Genomic DNA, 14485 nt, shown 5'->3' with positions numbered 1-14485 from the left:
AAAAAAAAAAAAAAAAAAAAAAAAGAAAGAAAGAAAGAAAGAAAGAAATTATTTTGGGCTTGGTGCCTATACCACAGTGGTTACAGCGCTAGCCACATACCCAGAGGGTGGTGGGTTCAAACCTGGCCTGGGGCAGCTAAAAACAAGAAGAAGAAAATAACCAGGCATTGTGGCAGGTGCCTGTAGTCCCAGCTAGTTGGGAGGCTGAGGCAAGAAATCACTTAAGCCCAAGGGTTTGCGGTTGCTGTGAGCTGTGATGCTGTGACACTATAGCACTCTACTGAGGGCAACATAGTGAGTCTCAAAAAAAAAAAAAAAATTATTATTTTGTAATCATTACTGTCAAGGTTCATTTGGGCCAAATCATCCAAAAATTCAAAATACAGAGGGGCAAATCTTATGACAAGCAGGATGTCTGCATGTTTCAAAGTAACTCACACATTATGTAAAATGTGGCATCATACAGCAGGGAGACCAGATGATATTATACCAAGACAATCAAAATTACAATCACCAGAACGGGGCAGATGGACAAGTGCCCACATGCAACATGCTAGCATGAGAAGAAAGAGCATTCTGACCAGCGGTGAGTCACACGTGTCTCATCAGAAGTAAACACAAGACAAACCCAAACCAAGAAATATTCTCTAAAAGTAGCAATGTCATAAAAGACAAAGGGAAGATGAGAAATTGTTCAATATTAAAGGAGACTAAAAAGACATCTCAACCAAATGCACTCCAAGAGTTTAGACTGGATCCTGTCCCGAAGGGGGAGACACACAGGACATCAGCAGGGACAAATGACACAACTGAAATTGGGCCACAGATTAAAAAAAAAAGCACTGAAATTGATCACTGAATTGTGAATGAGACAAGAGAACACTCTTCTCCTCAGGAAATGTTCACTGATACATAAAGAGGCAAAGGGGGCTAGGCACACTGCATTGTAATCTAGCCCTTTGAGAAGCCAAAGCAGGAGGATCGCCTGGCACCAGAAGTTTTGAGACTAGCTTAGACAACACAGCAAGACCTCGTCTCTACAAAAAAATTTTATTTTAAAATAGCTGGGCACGGTGGTAAGCATCTGTAGTCCCAGGGAAGCTGAGGTAGGAGGATCATTTGAGTTCAGGCATATGAGGTTTGCAGTGAACTATGACTATGATGCTGTACTCTGGCCTGGGTCATAGAGTAAGATCCCAACTCAAGATAGATAAGACAGACAGATTTTAAAAAGAAGCAAAAGGGCCAGGTGTGGTGGCTCACATTTGTAATCCCAGCACTCTGGGAGGCTGAGGCAGGTAGATTGCTTGAGCTTGCAAGTTCAAGACCAGCCTGAGCAAGAGTGAGACCCCATCTCTAAGAATGGCTGAGTATTGTGGTGGGCGCCTGTAGTCCCAGCTACTTGGGAGGCTGAGGTAAAAGGATTGCTTGAGCCCAGGAGTTTGAGGTTGCTGTGAGCTGTGACACCACAGCACTCTATCAGGAGCAAGAAAATGAGACTCCTGTCTCATAAAAAAGAAATAAACAACAGGCAAAAAGACATGATGTGTGCAATATACATGCTCCAATGGTTCAGAATATAAGTATGTATGTCTGGGAGAAAGAGAAAGAATAAAAAAGTTAATGTAGCAAAGTATTAAAAAAAAATTAGTGAATCTGGGTAAAAGGAACATAGAAAGTACTACTTTTTTCTTATAACTTGTCTATAAAAACTTATCTCAAAATAAAATTTTACAAAAAGTGGGTAAAGAAATAACAGGGTAACACTGTACCTGGGGTCAGAGTCCTACATTTCTATTTCTGGTGGACATTTGTACAAGATAAATCACAATCTCTGATCCTACTGCCTGTTCCCTAAAATAGATGGCTACTATCTGCCCTGCAAATTCCACAGGAGCAGATGAGGACGTGGAAATGATCTCAGAGCTGGGAAAGTTAATACACAGCTGGGTAATGCAGCTTCGAGGTGGGATGTCAAAAACCCAATTTTAATAACAGAATAGTGAAAGTCATTACTCATTAGTCCTATTTGCTGTCATCCCACTACTTAAAGTTCAGCTGTGAGAGAGAAGCAGGTATACCCTGTCCCCCCACCACCATTCCTTGCTCCCCAAAGCAATCACCACAACCAGTGCCACAGTGCCCGGAGTACCAAGGGCAGGGTACCCTGCAGGCAAGCGGGGGCACTGTCGACATGAAGAGTCCCATCAGAAGAGCTCACCTGGGAGGCAAGAGGGTAGACAGGCAGCTACCCTAAACTCAAACCCACACTTCCCTGAACCATGGTTTGGAAGAAAAACCATACTAGCAATTTCAAAAAAGAATCCACATTTGACTCAAAAGAAGCACATCTTACCGATTTGTAATGATGTCATTCCAAATGTTTAATGGGTCCATTTTAGCATCTGGATATCTGTTCATCCAGGTTTTTAAAAGTCTCTCAAGGGGAGCTTGAGATGATAAATTACCTAAAAATAATATTTGTGGATGATCATGTCCACAGCTCAATGACAAGACCTACTGGCAAAGTGAGGTCACCACTGGTAAACAAGACCCAATCCAAACTTCCTGTCCAAATTAAAAATAATCTTTCCCCTCATAAAAGACAAAGGTATACTAAATCTGATATATTCTGAAATTAAAACCCAATCACTATACCCTCTACCTTCTAAGACTCTATTTTGAAATAAAAATTATTTTTTAAAAAAGAAAAAACCTCATTTGCTTAAGAATCTAGAATAAATATGGAAAAATAAGCATATACTACTCTTAAATTTATTACATGTCTACACCCCTTCACTTCCAATCTCAGCACCCTGGGAAGCCAAAGTGGGTGGAATGCCTGAGCTCAAGAGTTTGAGACCAGCCTGAGAAAGAGTGAGACTCCATTTCTAAAAATAGCCAGGCATTGTGGCAGGTACCTGTATTCCCAGCTACTCAGGAGGTTGTGGGAAAACTGCTTGAGGCCAGGAGTTTGGGGTTTCTGTGAGCTATGATGCCACAGTACTCTACCCAGGCAATAGAGACCCTGTCCCAATAAAACAAAACAAATCACTAAAACAAAAACAAAACAAAAATAAGACACGGGTGGCTCAGCACCTGTAGCTCAGTCGCATACACTAGAGCTCGCGGGTCTGAACCCAGCCTGGGCCCGCCAAACAACAATGACAACTACAAAAAAAAAAAAAAAAAAATAGCCAAGCAATGTGGTGGGTGCCTGTAAGTCCCAGCTACACAGAAGGCTGAGGCAAGAGAATCACTCAAGCCAAGAGTTTGAGGTTGCTGTGAGCTGTGACACTGTGGCACTCTATTGAGGGTGACATAATGAGACTGTCTCACAAAAAAAAAAAAAAAGACCCAGGTAATATTGATAAAGAGATTAAAATAGCTCCTAGAAAGTACAATGAACCTCATAAATACATGTCACTGATAATAAGTACTTGAAAAATAATTCTCTAAATTTAAAATAGAGAACAATTAGGTAGAGAGATACGAATACCAATTTTTATTAGCATTGTAAAATGTCTTTCATAATTACTCTTAATTATCAGGATAAAAACTGAAATTTAGATTTATAACTGAGATATTTTACCTTCAAAAGATGTCTTCTTTCCCTCAGACTCTCTTAGGCCCAGGGCCCTTCTGGATCTGGCACTCCCCTCGACCCTGCCCGCAGCCCCCGCCCTCCCTCTGGACTCATCCCACCCGAGAGCTCTGTCAAGCCAGCCAGTATATTTTATTTTGACCTAGAAAAATGCACTTTCACTAAGCAAAAAAAAAAAAAAAAAATCAGATGCTACAACTCTTATAATTACAAGTGAAAATATTAATGGTAGATTTAAAAAATTACCTTCTTTGCTTATAAAGTTGATGAACTCTTGAATTTCTGTTAAAGCTTGTACAGATTGCAGTTTGGTGAGCCTGCTTCTGTGTAAGAGGGCATCAATGCTAGAATAATTCTAAGGAAAAGGCATTTAGCACTTTCACAAATCAAGTTTTCACTTTAAATTTTTAATAGTTCTCTAAAACATGAAATATAGCAACTACTCTATAAATATATCAATTATCCAGTGTGTCAGAGTGGTTAATAATTAGGTCACAGAAACAACTGTCAAATGGTTTAGTTTTACAAAATAATTTCAATCACATTTTAGTTCAATAAAATCAATAAAATGAATATAATCAAGCTATCACTGCTTCTATTTGCCACCAATTTAAAAAATATCCCAATATCCTATAAAGCAAAATTGCCATGTACAGAAGTCAGTTGCTTCTTCTTTGATAAACCTCTTGAGTATATGACTGATCAACTTCAAAATGGCTGAATGAAAATTAGATTAATAAGTTAGTGTGCCTCTATGCTAGATGTTGTTAATGGGACTCTATGAAAGACATTGACAAACACTCTTCAGAAAACTCTCTAAAGGGCAAAAAATAAAAAAACAGCAGAAAATAGATAGGCAAGGTTGATCCTGATTCTTCTCCAGAAAGATCTAAACTTCTGTTCCACTACTCCAAGAAAGTCTATTCTCAAGTGTTAACAGTACAAGACAACAAGAACCAAATAAAAACAAAAAATGCAACTGTTTATAACAGAAAGGAAAAATTTTTAAAAAGACATCAAGACAAAGGACAATAAGACATTAAGACAAAGCAGCTAGAAGAACAAAGAGGAAGGGATGGGTGACACAAAAGAAAACTAGAAAAGTTTTCCTTGTCGAATTTTTTCATGAGTTTACTACCTTTTAAAAATATTATGAAATGGCACATTTCAGACAGGTCTGTATTACCTGCATAAAAGCCCGAATGCCATTCTCGACATAGTATCGGGCTCTGCCCACGTCATCCTGCAGGAGGTAGAGTAGGCTCAGTTCCTGACTGTACTGCAGCTCCAGAAGGGCCTTGCGGAGCTCCACCTTCATGGCCTCATCCAAGAATGTTAGCAGGGTCTGGTCCCCCTCACCTCGCAGCAGCAGCTTCAGCTTGCTGCGGATCAGGTAAGGCAGGTATGTTTCCTAAGGAAAGTGAAAATCCACCTGTAACTTCAAAAAGCTAATTTGAGCATGTCTATTTTATTTCTATAGTATCTTTTGCTGTAATTTTATAGCTTAAGATTTAAAGCCAAAGTGATGATGTTTGATGCTTCAAACCTAACACTACCATTTTAGAAACAAGTTCATCTAAAATAGCTTCTTTTGTAACTGCAAAATATATAGGAGTACGTTCTATAGAAAACAGGAACTACTTTTAGCTGGAAGAAGACTGGTTACAAAAGGAGGAATTTATAAGCACAGTCAAGAGAGGGGTAGTCTGTGTGTAGCCACTAATCCAAGGCAACTCCTGTCACATAAGAGATAAAAGGGAAAACTCTTCTGGGCAGCTGTGGCAGGCATGTTAAAATTTATTTATTTATATACAATTTTGAGACAAGAGTCTCACTATGTCGCCTGGGTAGAATGCCATGGTGTCAGCCTACCTCACAGCAATCTCAGACTCTTGAGGTCAAGCAATTCTCCTGTCTCAGCCTCCTCTCATAGCTGAAACTATGGTACCCAACACCATGCCTCGCTAATTTTTCTATTTTTAGTAAAGATGGGGTCTCACTCTTGCTCAGGCTATTCTCAAACTCCTCAGCTCAGGCAGTTCTCTAGCTTCAGCCATCCAGAGTGCTGGGATTACAAGTGTAAGCCACTGCAAACAGCTTATTTTAAAATGCATGTCATTTATTGTGAAAGGGTTAGCCAAAAGTTATTTAATGAAAGACTTAACAATACAATGGCGTTTGTGTGGAGAGCTGGGCTATACAAAGATCCTAATGCTTCACAAATGCTGCCTTGTTTTTGAAAAGTTTTATTAAACAATTTTATTAAGTAGAAAATACTTGACCACTTAAAATACTTATTTCAGTATATTAAAAATAATTCTACCCACCTGATAAAAAGGTTCACTCCAAATTTTACTTAGATCTGGAGGGCTCTTACTGTCTATATTTGCGGTAGAACAGTATTCAAGTGATTTCCACTCAGCAAGGTGGTTATAACAGTCAAGAGATGCAAGTTCCCAAAAGTCCTTCTCAGCCTCCGTGGGCTCACCATCCACCCACTCTTGTTTATTGAGGGCCTGGCAGAGAAAAGTTAGTAAGATTATTTCACAAATTTGGAAAGAATACAAATGAAAACATGTAAAAAAAAAAAAAAAAGAGGTAGTGTAACAGTCATAGTAAAGACGATCATTTTTAGCTTCATACCAAGGAGAGGAAAAGGAAAATATTCAAAGCAACACTGAAAGGAAGAAAAAAGCAAAAGGAAATCTAAATTAACAGATGCACATAAAAACCCAACCAGGGGAAAGACAGTTCTCAAAAAAACTTGCCGATGAAGCTAGTGAGTAAGGCTGAAGACTTTTAATGACCCATAATTTGATTTAAATCAATACCATAGGTTATTTATTATGTAACAGGTTCTTAGAAAAACATTAGAATATAGGACATCTGCAGAAAATCACAGAGGATTTCAGAACCTGGATTGTTCACTCAGGAATCTCACAGGTCCCAGAAACTGAATTTTAACATCTACACTTGGATTCAAAACTTGAACAAAATGTTCAAAACTGAACTCTTAAGCTGAGAGCAGTGGCTCATGCCTGTAAATTCCAGCACTTTGGGAGGCCATGGCAGGAGGATACCTTGAGCTCAGGAGTTCAAGATCAATCTGTGTAAAGTGAGGCTAAAAACAGAAAAAATAAACTGGGTGCTGCGGCAGTGCCTGCAGTCCCAACTACTCAGGAGGCTGAGGCAGGAGGATCCCTGGAATCCAGAAGATGGAGGTTGTTGTGAGCTAGGCTGACAACACAGCACTCCTGGGTGATAGAGTGAGAATCTGTCTCAAAAAATAAAACTGAACTTACTTATCTTCCCAAATTCTTCTGTAGTTTATACATTTTTTCAACTTATTAAAAGAAAACAACTCCTTCAACAGAAACTGCATAGTAATAGCAAACACAGAAATAAATACTATGCAAGTTTATAGTACATTAGGTCTTCAGTTAACATTGTTGTCAACAGGCTCCTAGAAACCGTAGCTTTAAGTGAACCCAAGTATAAAGAAACCAGTTTTTCTCTCATTAGCATTATAATGAGAAGACAGGGAATGAACTACATTTGAGGGCCATTTTTTGCTTAAAGTCACAGTTCATGCACAAAACAAGCAACTGACATATTTATTAGAGGTCATTTTACCTCATCATACTGCTTAGCAGCTTCAGAATAATCACTTCTGGCTTCCGCTAATAGTGCATTCTGAGTGATCTGCTTTGTTCCTATCTCAGTGTTAAAAATACCATGAAGGACATCATATTCTCCAATTGATCTATATAGCCTATAAAACAAACCAAAAACATGTCCAGACCAGTGAATATCATAACACTTTAAAATAAAATGATATTAAATCAAGACATCCCAAATATGATATTAACTAGGCCAGTCATGGTGGCTCACATCTGCAATCCCAACACCCTGAGAGGCTGAGGTAGAGGGATTAGTTTGAGGCCAGGAGTTCAAAACCAGCTGAGGCAAAAAGCAAAATCCCATCTCCACCAAAATAAGAAAAAAAATTAAAAATTAGCTGGCTTGGTGGTGCACACCTGTGGTCCCACCTACTCAGGAGGCTGAGGAAGGAATATTGCTTGAGCCTGAATCTGAAGTTAATAGTGAGCTATGATGCCATCATTACCCTCCAACTTGAGTTACAAAGCAAGACTATCTTGATTAAGAGTCATAGAAGAGCCAGTCATGGTGGCTCACGCCTGTAATCCTAACACTCTGGGAGGCTGAGGCGGGTAGACTGCTTAAGCTCAGGAGACCAGCCTGAGCCAGAGCAAGATCCTGTTTCTATAAACAGCTAGGTGTTGCAGTAGGCACCATAATCCCAGCTACTCGGGAGACTGAGGCAAGAGGATCCCTTGAACCCAAGATTTTGAAGTGCTATGAGCTGTGACGCCACAGAACTTTACTGAGGACAACACTGTGAGACTCGGTCTCAGAAAAAAAAAAACAGAGAGAGAGAGATAAAATGTTATTTTTATTTTACTAGTAAAAATATAAAACTTCAAAAATTTTAAAGCTACTCTTAGGTTTTACTACTCCAGCTGCACAGAAAACAGAAATTATTCTAATGTGCATTTGTAGTGAAATATAAAAATTGCAAAAGTTCACAATGTGTTAGATTCTTAAGTATTAATACACTGCTGCATCTGTTGGTGGCCCCTTTGGAATCTTGGTTCCAAAGCTCTAAAATACCCAGAAGCAAGTAGAAAATAACCCTAACCCTACAGATGCCATGCTCAATCCCCGCGCTATGGACAATCTCAACAATTGCACTGTCAAGCAATTTCCTTGCAGCCTCACTATCTGCTAGAGCATTAATTCATCTCTTTACCTTAACAAAATTCTGGTCTGACCCTCCATGGTATTCCCAAGCAAGTATTATTCCGTTTGTTCCCTTCCTCCAGAAAATTTCTTTTCCATCTTCAGGTTTCAACCTGAACATCACCTCTTCCTAAACCAGCAGTCATCTGTCCAGCCAGCCCAGGCCTGCACGATCCTTGGCTTCCCTACTGTTGGGCCCCTCCTGGATACCAGGTCTCTTATACTGACATCAAAGAGCCCTACAAGCTCACTCCCAGAGCCTACCAATTCTGAATTTATGCAAAAATCTAACACATGCGGCTCTTACTGCCCTGATCATAGAGGGTTGACTTTCTCATTGTGAATTCAGGCAGCCAGAGTTTATTTAGTGCGAATGGCACCTGAAGGTGTTCATTTTGCAAACAAAAACATACCTGACTTGAGTCTGTAAGCACCTTACTCTTCGTTCTCAATGTTTTCACAATTGTGCCTGAAATAATTTGTACAAACAGTGGATTCCTGAGGGATTATATGTAAATATGGAGTATGATAAATTCAAAGAGTTGTCAAGGTCAAAAGACTTGATCATTTCTGGAGAATCTGGACTAACAAGTAGCTATAAAAATACTTCTCACAAAAAAGTCACATCTCTCAGAATCTGATTTGGAAAACCAAAGTGTAAAACCTATTTCAAATTTAAAAGAAGCCAACCCTAGGCAACTTCAGTGGAGAGAAGATAATCTGAACCCAAAAGTGTATGATTTTTGAAGCTATTATACTAGGAATAAAAGCCAATATTAAAAAACGTCATCAATTTTAGAAGTCTTCTAGCTGTTCTTCTCAGAGCATTTGGTTAATCATATTATACAACTCTGGAGCAGAGCTATTTCTGCTAGCAACTCATTCCATGTCTTGGAATGGAATATGGCAAAACACCTGCCAGAGGTGTGTTCTTGGCACAAAACATAAAAAGCAGAGCACAGCTCACTGTTGGTGTACACAACTCATGCTGGATTACACATCTACCGTGCTTTGAGTTGTACACACAAAAAAGGATTACTAGATTTTTATTGATATGGCAAAGCTTTATCAGTTAATAACATGTGCAAAGTTTAGGCCCTTTAATGTTCTGTGCTCCATTTATTCAGCAAGTACATGCTATTCAGGCTTCTCACTTCCTGTAAATACTAAACCCACAAGGTGTCACTGCTCACAGACACATCAGAAGTAGTGGGATAAAACAGCTCCTGGGTAGAGTCGGCACAGCCTAGCGGCCCTCTTTAGATTGCCCTGCAGCCCAGCTCACCTCTCTGGGTGTTCCCCACCACCTACTTCATGTTATGTGGAAAGTGCACCCATTTCCTACAGGGTTGCTAGTTCTATGAGTCTGGGATCACTGTCAAGGCCCCTTCCACATTCATGTGGCGCCTCGCTGAGCACCTGCCACACCCAGTAGCTACCAACTGGAATCCTAGAACTCTGGGAGGGCAGGAGGGAGGACTGTTTCAGTCCCAGAGTTCAAGACCAGCCCAGGCAATCGCGATACCCCATCTCTACTAAAAATAGAAGTAGAAGCCAGGCGTGGGAGTACACGTTTATAGTCCCAATTACATAGAAGGCAGAGGCAGGAGGATTGCTTGAGCCCAGAATTGGAGCTGTGATGATGCCACTGCCTTCTAGCCTGGGTGAAACGGTGAGACTCTGTCTCAAAAACAAGAACAAAAAGAAAAAGAAGAAATGCATGTACTAATGAACTCACCACAATCAGTAGAAAGCACAAGGATCCCCAACATTACTTTTACTGTCTTTCCCCCTAGAACCTAAGGCTCTAAAAATCAGCACTACAAAACAAAAGTTGAACTTAAATTTCAACTTCAATCTAACATCTTTTTCAGAAATAGGTCCTGGCAAATTTCACATGATAATAAAACCACAGGTAGGGGAGAGTCAAACGTGATGCAAAATGACCTGCCTGCAAGAGATGCATTTTCCCAAAGAAACAAAATAATTGGATTAAACTCTTTCTAAAATTTTTTGAGTCTTGTTGACAGTACAAACTCATCTTTTATTTATTTTAGCAGAAAAACACATATTAGGAACTAAAGTTTATAGGCACACGTCACAGGAAACAAAACGTGGTAGGTAACACTGAGTCCAAAAGACCTTACACTGAGGCTGGGGTGGCGGCTTACACCTGTAATCCTCTGGGAGGCCGAGGCGGGTGGATCGCTTGAGCTCATGACTTTGAGACCAGCCTGACCAAGAGCAAGACCCCATTTCTAAAAATAGATGGGCTTTGTGGTGGGCAACTGTAGTCCCAGCTACTTGGGAGGCTAAGGCAAGAGGATCGCTTGAGCCCAAGAGTTTGAGGTTGCTGTGAGCTGCAATGCCACAGTACTCTACTGAGGGCAACAAAATGAGACTCTGTCTCAAAAAAAAAAAAGAAAACTTTATGCTGAAAGAAATCAACAGGTCACTGAGGCTGTCATCCCTTGTTGTGGCAACCACTCTTGACTTCATAGAATGGGACTCAGATGGAAAGATTTTTTTTTTTTAAAGATTTCACATAGCATTATTACTATCAACTTTACTGGTTCGTTTTCTGCCAAAATGAAGGCAAGTTTTTTCTGTATCACTTTGGTCAAATTCCCCGTGCCAGATCATGAGCTTACTTAGCCAGCTCCACCCATCTGACGACATCAGGAGGAAGGGGGGTCTTCCCTCGAATGCGCTTGGCAGGTAGCTCTGCAGGCGGCAGGTGGAGCAGAGCCTCCTCCAGCAGGCAGATGCCCACGGGCTGCTGTAGACTGGCCAGGCAGCTGGCACTGGCAGCGGCTGGGTCAAGGTTCCGCAAGCCTGCATGCTGGCAACTGACCTCCTGTGAAACCACAGACACATGCAGCCATTTAGTCAGTGGCACTTAGACCCTATCCTCACAAAGGAGTGACAGATTCTGTTAGACATGAAAGAAGTTCTGATGTAAGTAGTGATATCGCCAAAAGTTTCTCTGTGTTATATAACACATTTCCCCTCAATATTCAATTTGCTCAAAGGAAGAAATAACTTTTTATGCTTGCAAAACAGAGATCAATTTAAAGAAACATAACAGCAATATAGGAAGACTTTTCTTTCTATATACTTCTATATATCAAAACAATTGTTTCAATTTCCAGAAATACTTAGTCTGACTTAGTAAAAGTGGGTAAACTGAAAGGATTCACCTCTAGTCACCAGAAAGTGAGTGCATCCATTCATCTGCCTGTTATTCTGTGCAACCTTTTACCATCTTTTTTCACTCAGGGACTAACTTAATTCGATAATATTTGAATAGAGGATTTCAGAAATTATTATTCTATAATGACCTTTACATTTTAACTCTCAGTTTGAGAATCCTATATACATCAAAATAATGACAACCCCCAAATCAACAGTAAAAAAAAGTTTTTTCATGTTTATTGTTTCATGTTTTTGCATGATAATATTTTCATTAGAACAAACCTATATACAAGTTTTGAGAACTGCCAGCCCCACTCCTTCCCCTCAAAGCTGCTCCCCACAGATTAATCACTGGCTACCAAGGCAAGGTAAGATCTACTTTAGCATTAATGAAGAAATGTGAATTCTCCAAAGCGGTGAGCACAGTGCTGGCCCTCAGTGAGTGCAGCTGAAGATTCACTCATCCCTGTGCGCAGCATAATCTAATAAGAAATGCCCTTAATAAACCAGTGACTATGATTAGGCTATCACTTCTTTATATGTGTATGACAGCTCTTTTAAGTTTATTTTTAAGAAGACTGATGTTCTTTTCAATCCTATTTACATTATCATCTTACTGTACAAACAATGATTTGCTAAGCAAAAGATAAACTTTTAGTTACATAAATTTTTAATTTCATCATCCTTGACAGAACAAGAACCCCTGTGACTAAGGGACCAAAGGTACTACAGTGATACAGGAAGACACAGCCTCAAAGCCAGCCCCTGGAAAACCATCACAGGGATTGCTGCAGACTACAGGTACTGATACATATTCACATGACTTGTTCCAGAGTCAATGGGAAATAGCAAACTTTACAAGTTATTTATTTTCTCTGAGTTGGTTGATGACTCTCCTAAACAGAAACGGGGAAAGCTAGTTTTTTTTTAATTTAATAAATATTGGGTCAAAACTATGAATTAAGATTTAAAAGATTGCTGTAGAATACAATATAAAGAGAAATTTGGCTTGGTGCCTGTAGCACAGTGGTTAGGGGACCCGCCACATATACCCAGGCTGGTGGGTTCGAACCCAGCCTGGGCCTACTACACAATGACAACTGCAATAAACAAATAGCTGGGCATTGTGGTGGGTGCCTGCAGTCCCAGCTACTTGGGAGGCTGAGGCAAGAGAATCGCTTCAGCCCAAGAGTTTGAGGTTGCTATGAGCTGTGAGGCCATAGCACTCTACCCAGGGTGACATAGTGAGACTCTGTCTCAAAAAAAAAGAGAGAAATTTATTTGTTCTGAAATATTAGCTGAGTCAATATAGTTATTCACAACTTTCCATCTTTCAGGTGGACAGGAGAAAAAAGATGAAGGGATTCTACTTGTAAAGTGTAAACTAACAACAGAGATAATATACAAGGAGCTGTACCATCAGTTTCAAGCTATATCAAAAAGAGCAAAACAGAAAAACTATGTACTCCATCCTAGAGAACCATTACCCAATTAGATTATAAAGTAATATTCCTGCTAATAAACAATAATAAACAAATTCAGGGAGGTTACTAGATACAAAATTACTAAAATTAACCAAAAAGATCTTCTACTAGGGAATTTGTAATGATCTATGTTTTGAATGCACATAAAGTACTTCTTACATGAAAAATAACCTGGGGGGGGAGATGGGTGGAGGGAGGGTGATTGGAGGGATCACTTCTATGGTTTATCTTACAAGGGTACAAGTGAATATTTCTAAGAGTAGAATATAAACCTCTTAACATAATAACTAAGAAAATGACATAAAGGTTATGTTAACCAGTTTGATGAAAATATTTCAAATTGTATATGAAAACACCACACTGTACCCCATGCTTGCATCAATGTACACAGCTATCATTTAATAAAAAAAAAAAAAAGAGAGAAAGAAAAACAACCTAACATATGTATATTTGAGCAGTAAACAAATGTACACCCACACTTGGTATTCCCAGCTCAGTGCAGTCCCAGGAGGGACTTGCCATTGCACTTGTGCACCTGTAAGGACACATACGCCCCACCCTGAAAGAGTTCTCACTGACCTGCTTCCTCACCACCCTACACTGTGTTAAGGCCTTCCTACTGCTCAAGCACTGCCACATTGACCTCACCTTATGTCTGTGCCATCTCTGCCTGTGGACTGCCTGCCCAAAATGTAAATCCCAGGAGGGCTTACCTGGACACAAGAGACAAAAGGTGGGAAGAAAGAGAAAGTAGTATCGAGAAAATGATTGAAGTCGTGGAGTAACTTTTGAGTGATGCTGTCTTTTTCAGATGTCGTCTTAAATTTATCCACCTCTTTCAAAATTCCAGAAAACAAGCTGCTAAAGAGCTGTTTTGCAAATAATGGGTCTCTCTATAAAAAATTCAAAACAAAACCAAATTAGCATCTCAAGCAAAAATGCTACAATTCACCAATACTATCAGAGCTGTATTTGTAAATACAAACTATTGGGCAGTGCCTGTGGCTCAGTGGGTAGGGTTTTAGCCCCAGATACTAAGGGTGGCGGGTTCTAACCCGGCCCTGGCCAAACTGCAACAAAAAAATAGCTGGGAGTTGTGGCAGGCACCTGTAGTCCCAGCTACTGGGGAGGCTGAGGCAAGAGAATCGCCTAAGCAAAAGAGCTGGAGGTTGCTGTTGTTGTAACCCAGCCCTCTTTCCCCTGCCCACTCCTATTCCCCAGCCCTCACCTGTTCCCCCCACCACCGCCCTCACCTGTTCCCCCTGCCCTCTCCAGCCCATTTCCCTCCTCCTCCCTTCTCCCCCCAGAGTCGACTCTAGGAACAAGGCAAGTCCCTCCTCCCCCCAGGGTGGCCAAGAACATGCTTCCCAGCCACGTTCCC

At 40.2% G+C, this 14485-nt stretch overlaps 1 protein-coding gene across 1 annotated transcript in view; it reads right to left on the bottom strand.

The window, feature by feature from the left end:
• Window positions 1-14485, bottom strand: part of PRKDC (protein kinase, DNA-activated, catalytic polypeptide) — a 186463-nt gene that overhangs the window by 36739 nt on the left and 135239 nt on the right. The window contains exons 62-68 of the mRNA XM_023508282.1: window positions 13818-13997; window positions 11077-11282; window positions 7238-7376; window positions 5932-6120; window positions 4791-5015; window positions 3851-3959; window positions 2357-2468 (exon numbers count right to left, since the gene is read on the bottom strand). Of these exons, the coding sequence (XP_023364050.1) occupies window positions 2357-2468; window positions 3851-3959; window positions 4791-5015; window positions 5932-6120; window positions 7238-7376; window positions 11077-11282; window positions 13818-13997 (1160 nt within the window). The remainder of the gene's footprint in view (window positions 1-2356; window positions 2469-3850; window positions 3960-4790; window positions 5016-5931; window positions 6121-7237; window positions 7377-11076; window positions 11283-13817; window positions 13998-14485) is intronic.

Source organism: Otolemur garnettii, unplaced genomic scaffold, assembly GCF_000181295.1.
Source record: "Otolemur garnettii isolate 467f Iridium unplaced genomic scaffold, OtoGar3 scaffold00237, whole genome shotgun sequence".
NCBI lineage: Eukaryota > Metazoa > Chordata > Mammalia > Primates > Galagidae > Otolemur > Otolemur garnettii.
Note: the sequence above shows the minus strand (reverse complement) of the source record. Positions and strands in the feature narration are given on the sequence as shown.